General features: G+C 41.5%; 1 protein-coding gene across 1 annotated transcript in view; it reads left to right on the top strand.

Moving 5' to 3' along the window:
• GAD2 (glutamate decarboxylase 2) overlaps positions 1-19,497 on the top strand; it is a 78,478-nt gene that overhangs the window by 54,104 nt on the left and 4,877 nt on the right. The window contains exons 12-15 of the mRNA XM_008529164.2: positions 3,930-4,008; positions 6,715-6,864; positions 13,038-13,145; positions 13,473-13,562. Of these exons, the coding sequence (XP_008527386.2) occupies positions 3,930-4,008; positions 6,715-6,864; positions 13,038-13,145; positions 13,473-13,562 (427 nt within the window). The remainder of the gene's footprint in view (positions 1-3,929; positions 4,009-6,714; positions 6,865-13,037; positions 13,146-13,472; positions 13,563-19,497) is intronic.

The following is a 19,497-nucleotide window of genomic DNA, read 5'->3' as shown; positions in this document are numbered from 1 at the left end:
AAAATCACAGCAGCCACGTGACCGAATCCCATGGCAAAACACTTTGAAATGAACCTGAGGCCGTTTTTCACAAATAGCCAACATTTCTCAAATAAACTAAGGCCATGTCATTGAATCACTCTGCGCAGCTTTTTGCCGTCTTTATGCGGCAGCCCCTCTGAGAGGGAGGCAGGACAGAGAATTCAGTGATGGGTCGTTGGGGCCTTGGCAGCCTCCATTCTAGAAAGACAGATTGGCCACTGCATGGAAATAAACACCTCCAGTCAGAGAAAGAGAGAACAGCTGTTTTCTTCTCCATCAGTTGTCATTATTGACAAAGCTGAGTTTCATCAGGATCAGGCATATAGCTATAGAATATTATAGAATGTATAGAATGGTGATGCATACATGCCCAAGGTCACAAATCTCATAAATGACAGAGTTAAAATCACTAGGAAAGCCCACCTTATTTAATACCTACTATGAGTCAGACATAGTTGTAAACACTTTACTCAAACTATTTACTATTATTCTCCTTTTACAGGCAATGAAATCTAGGCACAGAAAGGTTAGGTAACTTGCTCAAGGTTACACAGCTAGGGAGTGATAGGACCTGGATGCAAAGGCAGACTGTCTGGCTCCCAAGCTCCCCTCCTCTAACCACTATTACCTGCTGCTCGGTGCCCAGGTTTCTTGACTCCAGGGTCATTCTACAAAGCAAGGAGATATTTTCTTGGAAGGAGCATTTCAATATCACAGTTGTATTATTATTCACGAAGTTGTAAAGAGGTCATTGAGCCTTCTTTCCAGGGGTAGTAGCCATCTGGCCTTCAACTTTGCTTCTTTCCTCAATTCCAGTCCTGACGTGTCTGACTGACAATGTCAGAGCCAAAGAAAGACCAGAAGATGAGCTGGACTATTCACTGATTCAGATAAGATCCCCAGGCCAGTAAGTGCTCTCTGTCTGTCCAGCTGATGCCCGCCATGCATCAAATAGATGAATGGGCTCTTTCCCAGCTTCTCATTGCTTCCCGAGGTTCTCGCACCTTGAGTGCTGGGAGCAGGATGAGCTGAGGCTGTGGTGCAGCCAGAGCGAGGGCAGCAATCCCTGGAGCGATCCACAGCACCCTGCTGCTGGCTGCCAGGGATTGTCCTACTTCTCTGCCTTCTCCTCTGAGTCTGTTTATACCAAGGTCACATTCGTGATTCTCATCCTCAAGGATCCCTCAGTCTCAGAAGATGTGAGCAGAGACTCACCTTGCCTGATAAGCATGGGAAGTGAGCATGGGAACTCAGAGGGAGCAGTTGCTGTCCCAGGGAGTTGGAGGAGGAGGAGCTGGAGCAGTACAGCAGGAATGAGGGAGAGAAGTTGAATAAGTCAAAGAAAGCTGTAGAGATAATACTTGATCTGGGCCTTAAAGAATAAGATTTAACCAAGTGAGGCAAAGGGAGATGACATTCCAGAAGAGGAAATAGCATTCGGAGAGCCAGGAACATCAGAATAGAATTTTCTGAGAACAAAAACTAATCTGGTGGGATGAAAATGGGTGCAGGAAACGGAAAGGACACAAGACCAGACACTTGACAGGGGATCTCCAGTGTGGGCATCAGGAGCCACGCCCTACAGCTTGGAGATTAGTCAGGAGACAAAGGGAAGTCGTCAACAATTCGGGACGAGGAAAGGGTCATAAACAGAGCTAGAAGATAACTGTGGTTCTCGGTGGAGGGTGAAATGGCAACCAAGAGTCAGTGAAGACACTATATCCAGATTAAAATAATAATTATTATTATTGTGAATAATGTGGCTATGAACATAGGGGTGCCTATATCTTTTGAATTATTGATTTCATGTTCTTTGGATAAATATTTAGTAGTGGGATAACGGTCATATGGTATTTCTATTTTTAATTTTTTGAGGAATCTCCATACTGTTTTCCATAGTGGCTGCACCAGCTTGCACTCCCACCAGGAGTGTATGAGGGTTCCCTTTTCTCCACATCCTCTCCAACACTTGTTATTTCTTGTCTTGTTAATTTAGCCATTCTGATGTGTCTGAAGCGATACCTCATTATCATTTTGACTTGCATTTCCCTAATAATTAGTGATGCTGAACATCTTTTCCTGTGTCTCTTGGCCATCTGTATGTAGATCTTCTTTGGAAAAATATCTGTTTATGTCCTCTGCCCATTTTTTCGTCTGGTTGTTCATTGTGGTGTTGTTGAGTTGTATAAGTTCTTCGTATATTTTGGAAATTAACCACTTGTCAGATATATGATTTGCAAATATTTTCTCCCAGTTAGTTGGTTGTCTTTTCATTTTGTTGAGTTTCCTTTGCCTTGCAGAAGCTTTTTAGTCTGATGGAGTCCCATTTATTTATTTTTTCTTTTGCTTCTTTTACCTGAGTAGACATGGTATTCAAAAAGATACTGCTAAGACCAATGTCAAAGAGTGTACTGCCTGTATTTTCTTCTAGAAGTTTTATGGTTTCAGGTGTTACAGCAAGTTTGTAATCCATTTTGAAATTTTTGTGTATGGTGTAAGATAATGGTCTACTTTCATTCTTTTTCACATGGCTGTTCAGTTTTCCCAACACCATTTCTTGAAGAGGCTTTCCTTTCTCCATTGTATGTTCTTGGCTCCTTTGTCAAAGATTAGCTGTCCAGAGATGTGTGGTTTTATTTCTGGGCTTTCAATTCTGTTGCATTGATCTGTGTGTCTGTTTCTGTGCCAGTACCATGCTGTTTTGGTTACTATAGCTTTGTAGTATATTTTGAAGTCAGGGATTGTGACGCCTCCAGTTTTATTCTTTTTTCTCAGGATTCCTTTGGCTATTTGGAGTCTTTTGTTGTTCCATACAATTTTAGGATTCTCTGTTCTATTTCTATGAAGAATGTCATTAGGATTTAGATTGGGATTTGTCTGATTGGGATTTGTGACAACATGGGAGGACCTTGAGGGTATTATGCTGAGTGAAGTAAGTGAGACAGAGAAAGACAAATACTGTATGATTTCACTTATATGTGGAAGATCAATAAACACATAGATGAGGAGAATGGACTGGTGGTCACCAGAGAAGAAGGGGGTAAGGGGAGGGCAAAAGGGGAAAAAGGGGAACATATGTATGGTAATGGATAAAAACTGGACTGTTGGTCTTGAACACAATGCAGTCTATAAAGAAACTGAAATATCATGATGTACTTCTGAAATTTACACAATGTTGTGAGCCAACATGATCCCAATAAAATATTTTTTTAAATTATCATTATTATTACTAAAAGAATCTGAACCAGAACTCTGGTTCAGACTTTTCAGATAGCACAAATCCCTGAGCTGAGAATCACTAATACCGACGAGAGAGCATTATATTCCTCAAGTGAGTTGAGACAAAATAAGTTGAAAATTGCTGTAGGAGCCATTTTATCTCACCCATGGTCCAGAAAGATATCTGTGGTTTAGAGAAGAGATGAGAGCAGAGGACGAGCTAGAAGCTATTATGAAAGGACACATTTGAGAAACTTAGTGACTAGGAAGAAGTTGGGTCAGGAAAAGAGCAAAGTTAAGCAGTGGGATGAGCCACTTCTCTGAGCTCCAGACCACTACAGTAGTGCCAGGGCGTGCCTGGGGCTCTTCTCCTCAGTGGCCAAAGACAGGACCCTAGACTGGGTGACCTGGTCATTCGAAGGGGTCCTCAGACCCCCTTGGAGGCTGAAGGAATGCCTCTACTGGAGCCGGGGGCAGGATGTGGAGTCGCTAGCCCTCACTACTGTCTCTGTAGACAAAGAAAAACTTGTCAACTTAAGAGTCCCTTTCTTGTTTTGTAAATTGAGTGTCCTCCTGGCGTCTGAAAAGTAGTGCTAAGAAGCCTGAAGCTCTGTTGCCGGTGCACAGGGCCTTAGTAGCATAAAGCCTGTCATGGGTGCCAGCCTCTTAACGTGATTCGTTTCCTTTAGGGCCAACTCTGTGACATGGAATCCACACAAGATGATGGGTGTCCCTTTGCAGTGCTCTGCTCTCCTGGTTAGAGAAGAGGTATGTCTTTCCTGATTGGTGGCTCAGTCCACCCGTGGGGTTCGATAGAGTAAATGTGTAGAGTCACAGTATCAGAATACAGGATGATTTTATAGGCTGGAACAGTAAGCCACCTCCAAAAAGGGGAAATTGTTCATGAGGATAAAGTAGGGTCCTGCTCTTATGTCCAAGTAGAGGATGGTGATATTTTGACTAGACAGGACAGGCATGTTTCACACATGGCTAAATTGTTGTATTTGTAAAAAAGACATAGAGCATTTCATTGTGCTCTATGGGGTCAACAAAGGGTCAAGAGAATATTACTGTTCAAAAACATCAATGAGGTAAAAGAAGTGCAGGTTCGGGGGTGGGGGAGGAAGTCCCTCACTGTTCTCTGGTTAAACCACACCTGGAGTGGTTTCTGTAGGTTGGTGCCAAATCGTGTATGGGACCCCATCAGGCTAGAACTCAAACAGTGGGGAACAATTGGTAAACATGTAAGAGGGGTGCTTGAAAGAACTAAGGATGTTTAATCTAAGAAACAAAACAAGACTCACAGGGCTGAGAGGACAGCCCAACAGTTTAAATGACTCCCAAGTAGTGGAGATGCAATTTTTTCTTGAGGCTTCAGGGAACTGGGTTACAAACACTGGGCAGCAGATTTGATGGCAAAATCAGAACACACCATGATTTTAGGTCTGACTTGGGGTCAATAAAAGGAATGATTTTCTAAAAACTTAGCTGCCCAACGGGTAATGGATGCTTTATGTGGGAATAAATTCACCATCAGGGGAGGTGACTGAATGGAGATTGGACGATCTCTTATTAATAAGAGGATAGGAAGGAATAGATTAATAGCTCTAGGGTCCCTTTCAAATCTAAGAGTTTATGATGCTCTGATAGCATTTCCCTTATTGGGATCCAAGGAATAATGCCATTCTATAAGATTGTATTAAGTATTCTGCGATAAGAGAGTTCTGGGTTTAAAAAAAGCTTGGGACATATTCAATTAAAGAGTTAAAAACAAGTTTTATTACTTCACGGCATATCATCTTTAATTGCTGATATATATTGCAAATATCTAAAAAGAAGGTACTTACGACATAGAGTTTCCTAAGTTTATTTGGCCATGGGAATTTCTTTTACAGCAACTATTTTTTTTAGCACAGCAACTATTAATATATTTTAAATAGTGTGGGACATAATGGTGTATAATTTTGTAATGGTTCACAACCAGGATATTATCTAACCAAGGCTCTTTTTGTGAAAAACAGCATCACTTTTACTTATCCTTTTGTATAATGAGACTGGTGCTGACCAACCTTTTAGTGGTCGTGTGCTTCAAATTGCTTTTCCTATCCCATTGGAAGCTGATCCGATCTATCCACCATTCCACACTCTCTGGGCTGTTCTGCCTTAGGATTCATGGTACCACTTTGTGAGCTTACATGACCGGGGGAAGAATGATGCCAAGTTTCTGTGACCATGAAACAAAATAGAAACATTTGTTGCAATTTTCAGTCTTATTGGTCTTCAAGTGAATTTTCTTTTTCAAATTCAATGGCTTTCTACTGCTCTATTACAATTACATTGTATTTAATTTCTCTTAGTCTCAAAAAAATAATTTAATGAATTCCACTGAACAGGAAGCCTGAACTATCAGGTTAAGCCCAGTTCTGTTGTCTACTATCTGGGCACTTGGTCTTTCAAGACCTAGTTAAAATTTTAGTTGCATTGCGTTTTGTTTTAGTTTGGGTGGTTTTTTAAAAGGGTTCTCACTTCTACCTTCAAATAATTGATCACATTTTAGTCTTTTCTTCTCTTGTCATGAGTCACAAAAGAAAAAAAAATGCCAAAGCTTCTGTAAAATCACAATTATACTGTAGATAATGGAAGAGTCAGTGGCTTCCTGTGGTGCATGACAAATTGAAACGTGGCGGGGTTTCTGGTGAGGAGACTGGCAACGCTGCCTTAGTCAGAGAGCATGATTCATTCACTGTCCTTTGGAATAGTTCAGTCACTCTGCCACCTGTTTTCCATAGGAAGCTTATGCTGCTAGGGAAAATTCACGGTCATTGATGATGAAGCTTTCCATTGTAGCCATCATAAGCAGCTGAGTATGAAAACACAGTACTGAAGCTGTAACCACTCTTGAGAGAGGGTCATGACATTTGAAAGACTGGTTATTTAAGACATCTCAGAGTAGCAATGTCTTTATCTTTCTAGATTTCAGCATCTAAAACTGATAACAATGAGCTGTGTTAAAAACTATGATTTCCAAAGGAAACTCAAACCCTAACAGCTAAATGATAAAGTACTTTATGAATGAAAGACTAGAAAAATGGCACTAATAATATTTTACAGAACCAAAGAGTTTCCAAAATATTTTAATTGCAACAAAACCAGAACATCAGGATGTTCTCTGAAAAAAAGAACATTATACTCTGATTTTGATTTTTTTTTTTTTTTTTTAATGCCTTCTCTGGTTAACCTCTGGTAACCTTTGGCCCTGAGCCATTAATCCCACAGAGTTGACCTTTTGCAATAGTTCATCCTGTCCAGATACTGGTCCTATTATTTTTTCATTTGATTCTTGCTGATTTCTTTCTCCAGAATATTCAATGTCGCTTTCTTTGTTTCTTTTCTTAATAAATTCCACCACAGTGTAAATCTAATAGAATCCCCAATGAAGTCAGTAGAATTTCCTAAGTCTTTCTTCTCTTCTAGGGATTGATGCAGAGTTGCAACCAGATGCATGCCTCCTACCTCTTTCAGCAAGATAAACACTATGACCTGTCCTATGACACTGGAGACAAGGCCTTGCAGTGCGGACGCCACGTGGATGTTTTTAAGTTATGGCTCATGTGGAGGGCAAAGGTGAGCATGTGTAGATCCATTCAGTGTCACCTAAAAACAGAAATTACATCTGGCAACCCTTAGTATACTTGTTAAAAATGGATTTCCAAATTGAAAATTACCCAAGATTAGCTTACTTTAATCCTATACCTACATATCTGCATTCTACATGGGCAAGAATATAATAAAACTCATTGTATTTTTTTCTTTTAAGCCAAATTGCTCCTAATGCTCACTCATCTAGAGAACAAATCCTTGTTGCTTCATACAGCAGAACACTTGGATTCTTCAGAGGTGTTTTGTTGTTGATTTTGTCTCCCAACTTGGTTTCTACCAATCATTGATCACTTGGGTAGAGTAACATAATCTAAAAGCACATGTTTGGAGAACAAAAGGGAAAAGAGAAAAAACTCATCACGATAGCTTGACATTTCAAAGGGTAACCTCTAGTTAAAACGCTTTTTAAAAAGTTCCCAAACTACCTAGTGACTACCTTTTGTATGGTTTCTCTGGTTACATCAGAATTTAACTATTGGTGATCACCCTTCTCTCAGAAATAGAAACTCTGTAACTGATGGTGTACAGAACCAGCGGGACCTAACTGTGGCCTTCAAACAGCATATGTGTATGTTTAAATGTAAGCAGGCTGGAAAAGTCAAAGATTTTGTTTTTAATTTTGACCAGATTCCTAACTTAAATGTCACAAATTAGTGACTTCTCACCTGGTTTCATTTATCTGCCACAGGAGACAATGGCCAGAGCCAGCTGGACATGCTAGAGAAACTCAGCTGCTAAAAGTGTATATGAGAGAAGCTGGACAAAGGAAAAGGAGGAAGAGAGAGGTTAGAGGGAAGCTGGCCTGCGCCGAGGTCCTGTGTGTTTGGGAGAAGAGCCACAAATTTGGCTGTAAACTTTTGAAGTAGCCTGCATGAAGACGTGACAGGTTCAATCCCATAGGAACAAGTAAATAACTCAGTGACCAGAAGTGAGACATGCCAGGATAAGACCAGAGAATGGGTTCTTCCTCATGTCTGTGTCAAGACATATGAACCATGTCCACAGTAATGAGTTCCATATGCTGTTGTTTATAAGATTTTTCAAAGTAAATTGAATTGCCTTAAGCAGCCTAGAGTAGGGGATGGCTAATAAGAAAAAGAGGGGGCTTGGGAGTGAAACGAGGCAGTCAACAACTATTTTATGGAATCATCTTTAAATTCATGCTGGAAAAAGGCAGTTTAAATAGAAAGATGGTCTTGCTTAACGAAGAAGTAACTCTGAGTTGGTCTCCAGGAATGGCTGGACTGCATATTCTTTAGGCAAGCCTCCAGAATGGTACTTGCCCTAGCTGAATTTTCTCTAAGTGTTGCTAAGTATCGGGCAGCTACCTGGCATTAGGCCCCAGGGAAGGCATTGCCCCATAAAAGTGGTATGATGATGGGGGGCTGGCCCGGTGGTGCAGTGGTTAAATTCGCACATTCCACTTCGGCAGCCCGGGGTTCTCTGGTTCAGATCCCGGGTGCGGACGTGGCATCACTTGGCAAGCCATACTGTGGTAGGCGTCCCATGTATAAAGTGGAGGAAGATGGGCACGGATGTTAGCTCAGGGCTAGTCTTTCTCAAAAATAAATTTTAAAAAAAAAGTGATATGATGGATGAGCTCTGATCCCTTGAGCTGGGCAGGGGACCCTTTTCTCCTCTGAAAGTTGAGAGCCTTTCCTAGTCTTCATCACCCAAGATAGGAGTCATTCTGAGAGAAGTGACACTTTCATTTGGCAAAAATAATTCAATCAAGAATATGAATTACTAGTTTACTCTCAAGCTGTTTTAAAATGAGTAGGTTTTTCATTTCATTGATTGGTGGGAATTACAAAAAATATCAGCTAGTAAGCTGAGGAAAGCTTGATCTCTAAATATTGTTCAGTATCATTCTTTTTGTCTCTTTTTCCTGTGGTGTGTTTATTAAGATGATGCTCATTAGCTATATTTACATGAAAATGTTTCTCTCATGGTTCATCAGTTCCTGCTGCTCCTTTTCCATCTGAAGCCTCCTGGCCAGCATGGTGCAGCTGGCTGGTTCTTAGAGAAATAACTTGGAGGACATCAGGTGTGAATTAAACGGCAGGACAAAGTGAAGCCTGAAATAAAGGCAAAGGCTCCAGTTTTTAAAATGCTGATATAAAGGCACCAGGAGAGGGAATAAAAAGAGAAGAAAAATAGTCACAGCCGCTGCATAACTTATTGACATATATTGTTTTAATTCTTTATTGCAAAACCTTAAGTATCTAGACATGTAAATGAAAAACTTCCATTGGGTTTTCATCTTACAGCTATGGTTTTTGCAAAATGGAATGATAATAATTACTAAAGTAATAAGCTAGTCCTACAAGCCTCATCAGAGGTGAGGATACATATCCTCTCACCTCAGAAGCTCTTTACCAATGCCAGCCAGGGAAGGAAGTTATCCTCCCCCAGGAACCTTAAAAGAGTTGGCCATGACATTCTATTTTTCCTCTCCTCAGGAATGAGGAAACAATCTGAAAACACAATGCTGAGGCGGAGGAAGAGGAGCATACTGTTATTTCAGTAAACCCTCTGCTGCTAGATAGGCCTGGAGAATGCAATGTTCAAGAGAATCCACATTTTCTCCTTAGTAAGATAAACCACATGAAAAATAGTAACCTAAGTATGAATTAGTATTCTCTAATCTGTTAATGACTAATGGAGCTAAATGCACAGATGAGAGCCATAATATTAGGTCCAAGATAACTTGAGGAGAGCAAATGTATGCAAAAACAAAGAGCCCCCTGATGTAAGCCTGTCATCAGCAAAGACAGCATGCCTGCCCTCAGTTCTGTTCTTATTGAGTAGACCTTTCATTTTGTCTGCATTTTGTTAGAGAATTCTAGGACTTGATGATTATTTTCCATCTTGACACATTTCCTCAGTGGGAAAAACTCGGTGGTAGACAGAAAAAGGAAACTTAAAATTAGTCCCCTGTTTTTAGTCTTGTAAGGATGGCTTAATGTGTAACTACTGAGTTCTTGCAGTAAATCTCTTAGTTTGTATATCATTATACAAATTGGCAGGTTTCCTTGTCATTTTCTGTGATTGGCTTCCCTAATTAAAAATGTAGATAACAGAGGGACTGGCAAATGACTGAAGAAAAAACAAATAACAGGAGAAAACTATTAAAGGGAAATTGATGTCTGGTACCCTGTGCTGAGTGACTGAATGTTTACATTCTCCCTAAAATGTGAATGCATTTTAATAAGTAGGGAGTGAGCAAAGTATCTGTTACTGTCCCTGGTGCTGAATGGAATAAGAGGGGGCTACAAATTTCCAGACAGAATAAGATAAATGCACAGATAACCATCACGTGAGACAGAATATAACTGGTCATAAAAGAAACACAGACACACCTTGAGAATTTAAAGGAGGGAGAACTCATTCCTAGTTTGAGACTCAAGAGTGACTTATCAATAGCTGGCCTTCGAGATGGGTCTTGAACAGGATGGGTAGAATGAATAGGATTTCAAGCTGCAGCACTGGGAGAAGGACATTCCAGGAAGAAGGACTAAGAGCAGGGGCTGACATGCATATTCTGAGTCTAATGAAGAGTCCAAATTGACGGAAGGGTAGTTAAGGAGCTCTCGTCCAGATGAAAAGTAAGAGAGCCTAACTCACGTGGCAGCAATAAAAATGGAGATAGCAGCAAAGGGTTCAGTCACTATTTCAGAAGCAGCATCAGTGGGCCTGAGAGCATTCAGTGAGGGTTGTTAGAAGCAGAGAAGACTCATGAGCAGCACTCCAGATGTCAGGCCCTGGGATGACACAGAGGCAGTAGCCAGACGCTGGAAGACAGTGAGACTGAGGAAGAAGATAACGCAAACCATGTTCATCTTCCTGAAATTCTGATTTAGGAGTCTGGGGTGGGGCCTGAGAATCTATATTTTTAGCACAATTAATCTGGTTCTGATACAGATGGTTTGTTCCTCAGAACATACTTTGTAAAAACACTTCCCCCAGGATTAAAAGTTATACTTTCAGTCCTTCATCCATTCCTTCAACAAATATATATTGAGCGCCTAACCTGTGCCCAGCACTGCTTGTATGAGCAATACAATAGCAAACAAAAAAAACCACTAATCTGTGCCCTGTGGAGTATATGTTTCAACCAGGTCAGTCTAAGTCGATCTTAAGTGTGTGTGTGATGAGGGAGAAAATAAAACCATCTTTCCTCAGAAGCTCCCTCATTATAACCTGATGCTGGGGTCCAGCCTTTCCCTCAGGAGTGCACGTCGGAGCCTCAGCTTCCTCCACGGCGACGCAGGTCATGGTGATGCGATGCCTGATAAAGTTTTACACATGCCTTTGTCATTCTCATGATAAAAACTGTGTGGCATATGATAGCTACTAAACAAGTATTTGATGAATGAATTAATTTTGGAGAATCTCCTCAAAGCCTTCAAAATCTTAAAAATAAATAAAACATGGGTCTTATTCCCATAAATATCTGACATGAAACGCGGGGCCCCGGGCTTCCAAGAGCATCCGAGATTCCTATGGCACTCCCCTTGTACCTCGTTAGCCTTCAACAAAGGGGTGGTCGGGTTACTCCTGATCATCTCCAGAGTGTCGTTCTAGACCAGTTAAGGCCAGAGAACTCCCATCCCAGTCTGTGGTAATCCCATTCCCTTTGTAATACAATCAAACGCATTTTCAGAGCATTCATTTTACCTTATATGTCTCTGTATGGGAAACCAGACAGGCACCATCATTCCCATGTGACCAGAGAGATTAGCCAAGGCCATCAGCTGGACAGGATCAGAGTCATACCGGTCCCGGTCATATCCTAGATTAGGTACACGTAAGTTTAAATCCAACTCTAGACTGGTCCAAAGGACCCAGTTTGGAGAACAGTTCACTTCCTTCCCTCACCTAGGGCCCATCCCAAGTAGATCCAAACTGCCAGGTCAGTCCAAACCAATCCTAAATCCTTAGCACCCACAGACTCATAGAGCACATGGCGTAGGCACTGGCCTGAGCATTCAGGCATCAGCCCAGGCCCTTTCTGGGGGTAATCAGGAACCAGTCAGCCTCCTTGAACCTATCGGCTAGGGTGCCAACCCCCAAGATGAATTTTGGAACCCATCAGATTTCTTTAATGCTTCAGATGCTGAAAGTCACTGGCTATGCTGCATCCCCCTTTTAGCTAAGATGATGAGACTATCTAAACAGGAAAGTGGACCCATTTTATCTCCACTACAATTGTTCCCTCCAGTTTCCATGTTGGCTTAGTCACTGGTAGACCAGATCTAAGTGCTCCTGAGATGAGCATTAGCTGTTTTTCTAAGCTTTCCATTAGCACTCCATAAACACTAAAGGAGTTAAGAGGAAAACCATTTTGAAAAGTAATTCCCTAGAGTGTCCTGAGGTCAGTTAAACAGCTCCAGTCCAAGGCTGTTGGGTTGTTTTACACAAGTCCAGATCCCGGGCTTCCAGTGCTGGAAATTGAAAGACCTCTGTGACAGTGTTCACCCATTACAGACATATGAGTCACTTATTCCCAAAGGAGAAATCTAATGAGCTTTGCAGAATGACAGGCTAACCAAGCATCTGTGTGCCGCCTAAGATTCATGCATTCATTTGTTGAACAAATATTCATTGGGCACCCACCCTATTTGTTCTGTAATGGGGGTACACTGCTGAACAAAAGTGGAGTCTGGAAATGGCAAATTACATGATGGGCAGGGGCTAAGCAGGCATCCTGGAGTGGGGCCGGGGGGGGGTGGTCTCTGATGATGCTTCTTATCCGCAGGAAGAGAATATCCCAGCCCTCCTGTCATTAATGACTTCCATAATTAGTCCTCTGAAGGGCAGAGGCAAATTTTCCCCTCGAGTAATCAAAATAATTGCCTGGGGAATGGAGGCTCAGAAGAATTGGCGGTGGAGAGCAGTAATGACAGACGTGAAAGGGAGCAAAAGTACCTGAGGGGGAGAGCATTAAAGGAGAAATAATGGCCAGAAAAGCCTTAGAAACACAGTCTTGTGTAAGGAAAGTGCCGGAGCAGAGCTGAGAGAGAAGTAGCAGAAAGACCGTCAGTCTTGAGGGACCACTTCCTCCCGCATCTCAGCCTGAGAGCTCACCCACCCATCTCAGCCTGCCTGATAAGCTTTCCTCTTCTCTTACTTAGGGAACAACTGGGTTTGAAGCACATATTGATAAGTGTTTGGAGTTGGCGGAGTATTTATACAATATCATAAAAAACCGAGAAGGATATGAAATGGTGTTTGACGGAAAGGTATGTATTCTGATTTCTACCATCCCAAAACGTTTAGTCTATTCCAATTCTTACCACTGATATTTTTGATGTCAATAATGTACTGTCCAAGTAAGTGGGGCCATTACAAGGGAGAAGCAGGAATGATGGGGTAGCTATTCTGAGCTGGAGTAAAAGTCAGACTCACAAAAAAATAACTATATAATATTGTGAAAGTCAGGCACTCCAAAGATGATTGTGGATTCAAAAGTAGGAATTGTATTTGGAAGCTGCAGAATAAATAGACTTGAAATTGTCCTTGGAATTTTCAAAATTGCCTGAGTATGAATGTCACTTTCCTGTTTGTAGCCTCAGCACACCAATGTCTGCTTCTGGTATGTACCTCCGAGTCTGCGTGTTCTAGAAGACAATGAAGAGAGAATGAGCCGCCTCTCAAAGGTAAGTGACACAAGCGCATCTGATATGTGTGTTGGTGTGACATTGAGCTTTTCACATGCGTGTACATATGTCTTTAAGAGAAATCCAGCCTTGACCTCGGTGCATGAGCTCACCCCCCTCTCTGGGCTCCTGCAGAGCCAGGACATTCAGAGCTGGTGCATCCAGACTTTTAACAACTCTATTTGCTTCCATTTTCTGAGAGGGAGCTTATGATGTCTTAAAATAAGTAATTAGGTGCTACCTTTACTGGCATGCACAAACCAGCAAGAACCCTTGCTGAAGTTGACTGACCTGCCAGGCAAAACGGGTACAAGCACTGAAGAGACTTCAGGCACCAGAAATGGTTAGAAAACAAAGCTGCTGCTGACCCTTTTGAGATGCCAAGGTCAAGGCTATCCTGTGGGGTCTTTAGAGCTGTGACGTCCAGAAGGTAATGGGCAGAGAGCAATAATAATAACGGCCATGTTTAGAGTGTGTATTTTGTCCCAGGCTCAACTTTGATCTAGCGTTAGATCACTTAACTGTCATACGTGCTAAAAATGACTAAAGAAGACAATTTAGGTAACACAAATAAACTTTATTTAACATTTCATTAAGCAGGCAGTCTCCGTTCCCAAGGGTCCAGAGAACTGCAAAATGGGGCAGAGGGCAGGAAGCTTTTATACGATAAAGAATAAAAAGGAAGGAGGAGAAGGATAGAAAATGAATAAGGAACAAGAAAATAAGTAGAGAGCCCAGAGCTGGCTTGGTGTTTGGGGATTGGCTCGCTGGATTTACTGTTTCTGGTCAAGTCGAGCATTTACAGGGACATGAAAGTCAGCTAAGTTTCGGTTTGCTGACGTGGCGCCCCAGCAGGAGGGGCTCCATCTTGGGCTAAAAATTTATTTCAACATAAGCAACCTAAAGTGGGAAGCACTGTTGTCACCCTTGTTTTGCTGATGGGGAAACTGAAGAACAGGGAGAAAAAGTCACCTTCCCCAAATCAGTGACTCCAGAGCGTAGGGCTTGAGCTTCAAATTCTCCTGTGCCCAGAAGACACCTTTGTCTTTTATCCTCTCCTGTGCCCAACATTTACACACAGGTGAAATTTGGTTTACGATGTACACCAAGGAGAGTCTTAAAGGTAAACGCAGGGCCCATCTCCCACAGTGTTGGAGGAGTGGGATTCCAGGGGTAATCATGTGTATTTGGATTTCAGAGGGTTGATTGGTGGGTTTTCTGTTTTCCGGCCGGTCACTGCCTGGAGTGGGAGAGGCTCTCTCCACCACTGCTAAGCAGCCTGGGCTGCCTCATTGACCTTCCAGAACACTTTATTTCCTTCTATGGAAAATGGAGAACAGGATTTTTTTTTTTTTTGGTGAGGAGCTAATATCTGTGGCAATCTTCCTCTGTTTGTGTACGTGGGACATCACCACAGTATGGCTTGACCAGCAGTGTGTAGGTCTGCACCCGGGATCTGAACCTGCAAACCCTGGACTGCCAAAGCAGAGTACACAAACTTAACCACTACACCCCTGGGTCAGCCCCTGAAGAATGGGATTTTGTGTGGTTTTAAAACTTCCAGAAAATCTTATAAATGTTAACACCAGCCCTTAACCAGGATCAAACTTACACATAATTGAGGTCTTTAAATCAAGCTTCCTAATTAGGGTAATGGTTTGCAACCCTGGCTACACACTAGAATCATCCTAAAGCTTTGTAAAAAATACTGGTAACCAGGTCTCACCCTGAGAATTTGATCCAATTGATTTTGGATGGGTTGGGAATAGTTCTAAAAGTTTCCCAGGTGATTCGAATGTGCAGCCCAGGTCAAGAGCCACTGACCTAGAGGAACAAATGGAAGGAAGCTTCTAGAACAGGGATCCATGGGTGCATGTGTCTGGGGTGGAAGGAATCAGGGTCATGTCTGAAGCTTTAGTGAAGTTAGTTAATCCTAGGAAATCAGCCCAATAGGCAGGAGGGAGTGAGGGTGGTGGTCACATTGAAGGTGATAGGTGCAAGCATAAAAAGGATCCACTGTCATTTGAGAGGAAAGAATTCATATTTTTTTTCTGGAAGTTTTGGGGCAGCTTTTCTAGAGTGTATATTATCTGAACAAACTCATTTTTTTTTTCTGCTTTATTTCCCAAACCCCCCCCCCCCCGGTACATAGTTGTATATCCTAGTTGCAGGTCCCTCTAGTTGTGGGATGTGGGACACCGCCTCAACGTGGCCTGATGAGTGGTGCCATGTCCGCGCCCAGGATCCGAACCCTGGGCCGCTGCAGTGGAGCACGTGAACTTAACCACTCGGCCACGGAGCTGGCCCCTGAACAAACTCATTTTATTTAACAAATTAGTTAGAAATGAGATATTTCCATTCTTATTGGCTTGAAAGTGAACTTCTTTAATGAATCTACTGACCAGACAGAGAATCCACAGAGTGGTTTGGCTGACTTCATTGGTTGAATCAATTCATTATTGCTGGGCTGAGGGAGGGGCAGGGTGGGAGTACAGAACAGAAAGGTTTTTTGCATCATTTTCTGAGCAGAAGTCAACTCTGAAGTTCTCCCGTTTAAATAGAACTCTCTTCAAGTGCCTCTTAGATTTTAGCACATCTCATAAGCTGTGATGGGCATGGTGATTATTTCCTGGGAACAGCAATTAGAGTATTAGTAAACTGTTTTTATGATGTTGGTAATTCAAATTGAAAATCTCTAGGAATTGCAAAATGAGTTCTCCTAATTGTTCCCTCTCCTGTGACTCCATTTTCATTACTGTAGTAGAGAGAATTCAGCAATTCAGAATTGGAAATGAAAACAGAACACAGAAAATATCAAGGTTAACTTTTGTTCATTTATGTCAATAATTTTTCAGAGTTTCAGAAAAGTTTCTTATTAAGTGTGAAACCCTTAAAGTATAATGTACAGAGACCAGTAAAATCTTCACACACACACGCATGCAATCCCAGAGGGAAAAAGGCTGTGGTAAAATAAGTTATCTGCACTGTCCAATATGACAGAGTGGCCACATGTGGCTATTTCAATTTAAATCAATTGAAATTAAATTCAACCAAATATTCACTTCTTTATCACACTAGCCACATTTCAAGTGCTCATCATGTGACTAGTGGCTATTGTGTCAGATAATACAGATATAGAACATCTCCATCATTACATAAAGTTTTCTGGGTCAGTGCTGATACAGACTACAAATGGGGAGAAATGTGGAGTCTTCTGGGTAGTATGTGGCAAACAAGAGAATTAAGTTAAATTCTGGACCCAACAATGCAGTGGAATTATTCTTTGTGTCCTCTTGCCTGGTACATGGCTTAGCATACAATAGGCACTCAAAAATGTTTGTTGAGTCCAAGGGCCATTTGCAGATTCCAGAATAGGGAAGGGAAACAACACCTAGGAAACCTACTAGTGGATGAAAGGCCTTTCCCCAGTGCACAGGCTGGCTCGGGGACAGATAATTACATTAACAAATGGTTGTTACTAAAACAAGCACAGCCACAGCTTCACAAGGAGGTAAAGAGGAGAATCTGGTTGGTGCATTTCCTGCTGCTCAGTCAGGACTGTGAGTGTGCTGGTGGCCCATTGTCACTGAAGCAAAGTGGATACGGAAGGCCTGGGTGCTGTGGTGACATGGCCACATGCCTTAGACACAGAGCTGGTAAGCTCCAGGCAGGCATTTATCAGACAAGAACCCACAGGCAGGTATATTGGTCATCTCTGTGTTTCTGCTACTCTTCTTCATCATTATCTTCTTGTATTTTAATTTTCATTGTATTTTATCATTATCTGCATCTCTTCCATTAGGTTTTATAGTCCTATATGACTTTTGAAAGGTTAACAATGAATTTAAAAGGAAATTGGTAAGGAAGTAGTTTGGCCTCATACGTAAGGTGACTCTTTTAAAGTCAATATTATTAAATGTAATGGAGAATTTAAGTAGTGAGATTGTAACCTTCTAGAATGTCTTACTTATGCTTCTTCCTCTTTTTCATTTTTCAAACTTTCACTCAGGCTTCCAAGATTTAAAAACAAAAAGGTTTGTAATACATAGTAAAAAATACATTTCTGTGATTATTTCATGATGCTTTAATCTGAGCTCTCTTTGGAGGAAACAAATGTGGATTCAAATTATGGAGCAGCTTTCTAGTTATTGTTTTCTAAAAGATTGAAAAAGTTAATGACACCAGGGAGAAAATGATACCCTAAATCTCTCAAGGCAGCCCCCAAAGAGCTCTTGTCAATTAGGTCTTTCATGAATTCTTCAATATGCAGCCCCTCTCTTTCCCAACTGACTTTCTTTATTCAGCAAAACCAAAAATGTGACCAAAAGACAGTCTAGAAATGTGAACATGCTATATATTTGTTAGAACAGTCAGAAGCTTATTCTCCTTCTTAACTTCCGGTTAGTGATTATGCAATGAAGTAGATATTCCGTGTTCTTGCTAATTTTAGTTCCCCAGCATTTTCCGGAAGCAACCAAAAAGTCATATGTATTTAGACAGCTGTGATTTCTACCAATCCAGCTAGCTTCAGGAACCGCAGGATTCATCTTACTTTATGCCAAAATCCGTTTGGGATGATGGCTGTTACCATTAATCCTTTGACCTTTGATTTCCATTTATCTGGAAAGTTAGAGGTGATTGTCCTGAATAATTAATGCCATTCCTATGTGATTTTGCTTGGATTGCCTATGAAAACGAAATCAGAATTTAATTCACTGAGTAAACCATTGCCGTTGTTTTGTCAGTCCTAAAGAACAAGCATTTATTACTGCACAAATAAAACTAAGGAATAGCTATATGATCTCCCTTAAATTTCTGCAGACACGTGGATTTGGAATTCCTTTTCTAATTTGGGATTTCTTTTCCCACGAACACATTGACTTGCCATGCCTCACAGCGCAAAGTAATAAATTTTGTGTCTTTAGGCTAAAATATTCTAGTAGATCCTTTTTTTTGTTTTTTTGAGGAAGATTAGCCCTGAGCTAACATCCACCACCAGTCCCCCTCTTTTTCCTGAGGAAGACTGGCCCTGAGCTAACATCTGTACCCATCTTCCTCTACTTTATATGTGGGATGCCTGCCACAGCATGGATTGATAACTGGTGCATAGGTCCGCACCTGGGATCCAAACTGGTGAACCCTGAGCCACTGAAGTGGAGTGTGCAAACTTAACCACTACACCACCAGGCCAGCTCCCTAGTAGAGCCATTTTTAAAAGTTAATCCCGGACTTGGGATATTTAAATTCTTTTTTATATTTATTCCCTGGGATGAGCCCGATGCTCTGTTACATCCTTAATCCTTTAGGGGAAAGAGCAATCCACCCAACAGAAACATTCCTCATCACTTTCTCTCCCTGTAGAATATGGAAGGGGCAGGAAGGGACTTAAGAACTTGTTAATCTAGAATCAGAAAATCTCGGTGCTGGAATCACGATATACGTTCATTTTGAGGTGGGGAAATTGGGTTCAGGCTGTGAAGTGAAGGTGAAGGTGAAGCCCGTCTTTGGCTTTGTCCTCGGTGACTAACAAATAACTGGGCCTGATGGGAACTGTGTGGACGTTGAGCGCAGAGTACTTTAAATATGAAAACCTCATTGTAAACCAATGATTATTTTAAGTGTTGATATTCAGAAGTCACATGTTCATAACAGCATTCCATTTGAATCTAACTGTCCTTCACTTAAGATGAATCCAACTGTGATATAAAGCATGGTCCCCCTTTTGAACTGAGTTGCTTGCTATGTATATCTAAATAAGTCGAAAGCTTCCCTGATGTCTGCTATTCCTACCATATCTGCAGCATGAACTTAAAAGATCAGATGTTATATTTACAAACTCCAGTGGTAGAATATGTGGACAGATCGTACATGCGCTTAAACATCACTTAAATGGAAGCTGCTTCTTAGATGGCTGTTCCTACTATGCTGCTCTTTA

This window comes from Equus przewalskii, chromosome 30, assembly GCF_037783145.1.
Source record: "Equus przewalskii isolate Varuska chromosome 30, EquPr2, whole genome shotgun sequence".
Lineage (NCBI taxonomy): Eukaryota > Metazoa > Chordata > Mammalia > Perissodactyla > Equidae > Equus > Equus przewalskii.
This window is presented reverse-complemented; position numbering and strand designations above follow the sequence as displayed.